Below are 2,929 nucleotides of genomic sequence, written 5' to 3'. Positions count from 1 at the left end.
AATTAAAAAAAAAAAAAAGAAAGAAAAAAACTTGGTGCTGTGGCAGTATGGCGAATGAGGGTTATGTGAGGTGTGATTACTGCTAACTAAAAATTAAAAAATGAAAAAGACACCAGGACAATGGCTTCCCACTTGTAAAGTACTCCAACAGTCTACAAAGCACCATCCCCCTTTCTCCAACCTCATCTACACAGCCTCCTTCTTCAGGCCACTCGGGAATACTGCAGCTGTCCCTTAAACTTACTGACCTCACTCCTCTTCAGGGCCTTTGCTCTAACTGTCCCTCTGCCTGGAAGGCTCTTCCCCTAGCTATTTAGTGAGCTTTTTTTTTTTTTTTGGAGATGGAGTCTTACTCTGTTGCCAGGCTAGAATGCAGTGGCAGTACCTCGGCTCACCACAACCTCTGCCTCCCAGGTTCAAGCAATTCTCCTGCCTCAGCCTCTCCAGTAGCTGGGACTACAGGTGTGTGCCATTCTACCCAGCTAACTTTTGTATTTTTAGTAGAGACAGGGTTTCAACATGTTGGCCAGGATGGTCTTGATCTCTTGACCTCATGATCTGCCCACCTCAGCCTCCCAAAGTGCTGGGATTACAGGCATCAGCCACTGTATCCGGCCTTTGGTGAGCTATTAAGAACTCTTTCCACCAGTTGGATGGCTTTAAGTCAGGAGTTTGAGACTAGCCTGGCCAGCATGGCAAAATCCCATCTCTACTAAAAATAGAAAGCCAGGCATGGTGGCAGATGCTTATAATCCCAGCTACTCAGGAGGCTGAGGCAGGACAATCACTTCAACCTGGGAGGTAGAGGTTATAGTGAGCCGAGATCACACCACAGTACTCTAGCCTGGGCAGCAGAGCAAAACTCTGCAAAACAAAAACACAAAACAAAACAAAAAAAAACCCCAAGAAACAGAACTCCCTCACTTCCTTGAAGTCTTAGCTTAAACTTCACTTTCTCTACATATTTTTGCTTAATTATAACATCTACTGTTTATCTTTTTTTTTTTTTTTTGTAAATAGAGACAAGCTCTTACTATCTTGCCCTGGCTGGTCTCAAGCTCCTGGGCTTAAGTGATCCTGCAGGTGCAAGGGCTCAAGTGATCCTCCCGCTTAGGTCTCCCCTAAAGTACTAGTTATTACAGGCATGAGCCACTGCACCTGGCCAATCTTCCGCATTTTTTTTTTTTTTTTTTTTTTTTAAATAGTAGAATGGCAATACCACAGGGGCAGGAATCTTTGACTTTATTCCCCAATGTATTTCACGTGCCCAGAATAGTGAATGAAAGATAGTGAACACTTAATACGAGATGCAAATCAAGGGGACAGGCATACCTTATCAATGTAGAAGTCAACCTCTGAAGCTGACTGAAATTCACCATCCAGGGCTGAGATACCGCTGGTCCACACCAGGTTCTTCATCTTGTGTTTGAATACAAGAAGCTGGATCCGGAACTCCTGCTCTGTGAGATCCAGGAAGCCAGCCAGCTTGGCCACAGGCATGGTGGTATAGAGCTTGAGGAAGCTGCGGATGGTTGAAAGCTGGGCCTGCTGCTGTACTTCATCAGCGAACACCTTCAGCTGCTGCAGGAAGGGCTCTTTGTGGTAGTTGGGGTGCACATTATCGTAGTTGGGCACTACTGGCGACAGAAACTTGGGGCAGGAGTAACTGAAAAGTTCTTCATAGACCTGTGGGTCACCTTTCTGCATGCGCAGCATCTTGTCTCCGTATTTCTCCCGCAGTTGGAGGTGAATGCTCTCATCGATACGCATGGGGTACATGGTGAGGGCAATGGCCAGCAGCGCGTGCATCTGCTCATTCTGCTTGTTAATCTGGGAGTGGAGAATGGTACTGGGTCAAGAGAGATGGACTTCCTGAGGTCCCCAATGCCAATGTGGCCTCACCAGCCTCTGCGCAGATCTTTGATTTACTCAGCTGTCTCATATCAGCCACTAAACTTCCCCAACAGCTCTTCCAGTCCTACCTCTAGATCTACTGAACTTCCATCCTAGCTCCAAATCCTCCTTAGCCATCTTCTGGATTCCTTACTGGTACCTCTTAGCCTCTCCAGTTTGCCCCACACATCAGTAGCAGGTCAATCCTTTTACACCAGTTAGGATCAAGTTACCCAAAACGTTTGATGTAACCTTGATGCCGACATGTGCATGTGCAACGCAACAACGTTTTAGTCAACCACGGGCCAAGGGCCACATATAGGGAGGTGATCCTACGAGATGATAATACCGTATTTTTACTGTATCTTTTGTTTACATACACAGATACCACAAATACATACACAGATACCACAAGTCCCAGCTACTCAGAAGGCTGAGGCTGGATAATCACTTGAACCCAGGAGATGGAGGTTACAGTGAGCTGAGATCACGCCACTGTGCTCCAGCCTGGGCAACAGAAAGATAATTCGTCTCAAAAATATATGTATCACTTTGGAAAAAAAAAAAAAGAAAAAAAGAAAAATTATCTGGTGTGGTTGTGTGAGGCTGTAGCCCCAGCTACTTGGAGGGCTGAGGTGGGAGGATCACCTGATCCCAGGAGATATGAGCTGAAGTGAGCTGTGACTGCGCCACTGCGGGTGATCTATTGGTAGGCACAATTGTCTAGGTGCTCTACAGCCTTGAACTCCTGGCTTAATTAAACTTGAAGTATTTAGGATGGTCTTTACCAAGAATGGTTGGCATAGATGCCAAGGAGTCAGCTGAGTAGAAAGGCCACTAGTGGCAGGAAGTGTCCCCCTTACCATCTCATACTTATATGTGGTCCTCTGGAACATACTCTTGGTCCTCTGGATGTAGAGGAGGATGTTGGCAAAGACCCGGATGGCATCCTGGTAGCGACGCATCATCAAATATGCAAATCCAACATAATAGTACGTGGTGACCTGGCACTCTGGAACACGGGAATACATACTCT

General features: G+C 46.3%; 1 protein-coding gene across 1 annotated transcript in view; it reads right to left on the bottom strand.

Moving 5' to 3' along the window:
* EIF3L (eukaryotic translation initiation factor 3 subunit L) overlaps window positions 1-2,929 on the bottom strand; it is a 31,253-nt gene that overhangs the window by 4,553 nt on the left and 23,771 nt on the right. Inside the window, exons 8-9 of the mRNA XM_017508954.2 lie at window positions 2,757-2,927; window positions 1,333-1,830 (exon numbers count right to left, since the gene is read on the bottom strand). Coding sequence (XP_017364443.1) covers window positions 1,333-1,830; window positions 2,757-2,927 — 669 coding nt within the window. The remainder of the gene's footprint in view (window positions 1-1,332; window positions 1,831-2,756; window positions 2,928-2,929) is intronic.

This window comes from Cebus imitator, unplaced genomic scaffold (genome assembly GCF_001604975.1).
Source record: "Cebus imitator isolate Cc_AM_T3 unplaced genomic scaffold, Cebus_imitator-1.0 Scaffold404, whole genome shotgun sequence".
NCBI lineage: Eukaryota > Metazoa > Chordata > Mammalia > Primates > Cebidae > Cebus > Cebus imitator.
The sequence above is the reverse complement of the archived record's forward strand: the minus strand, read 5'-3'. Positions and strand labels throughout refer to the sequence as shown.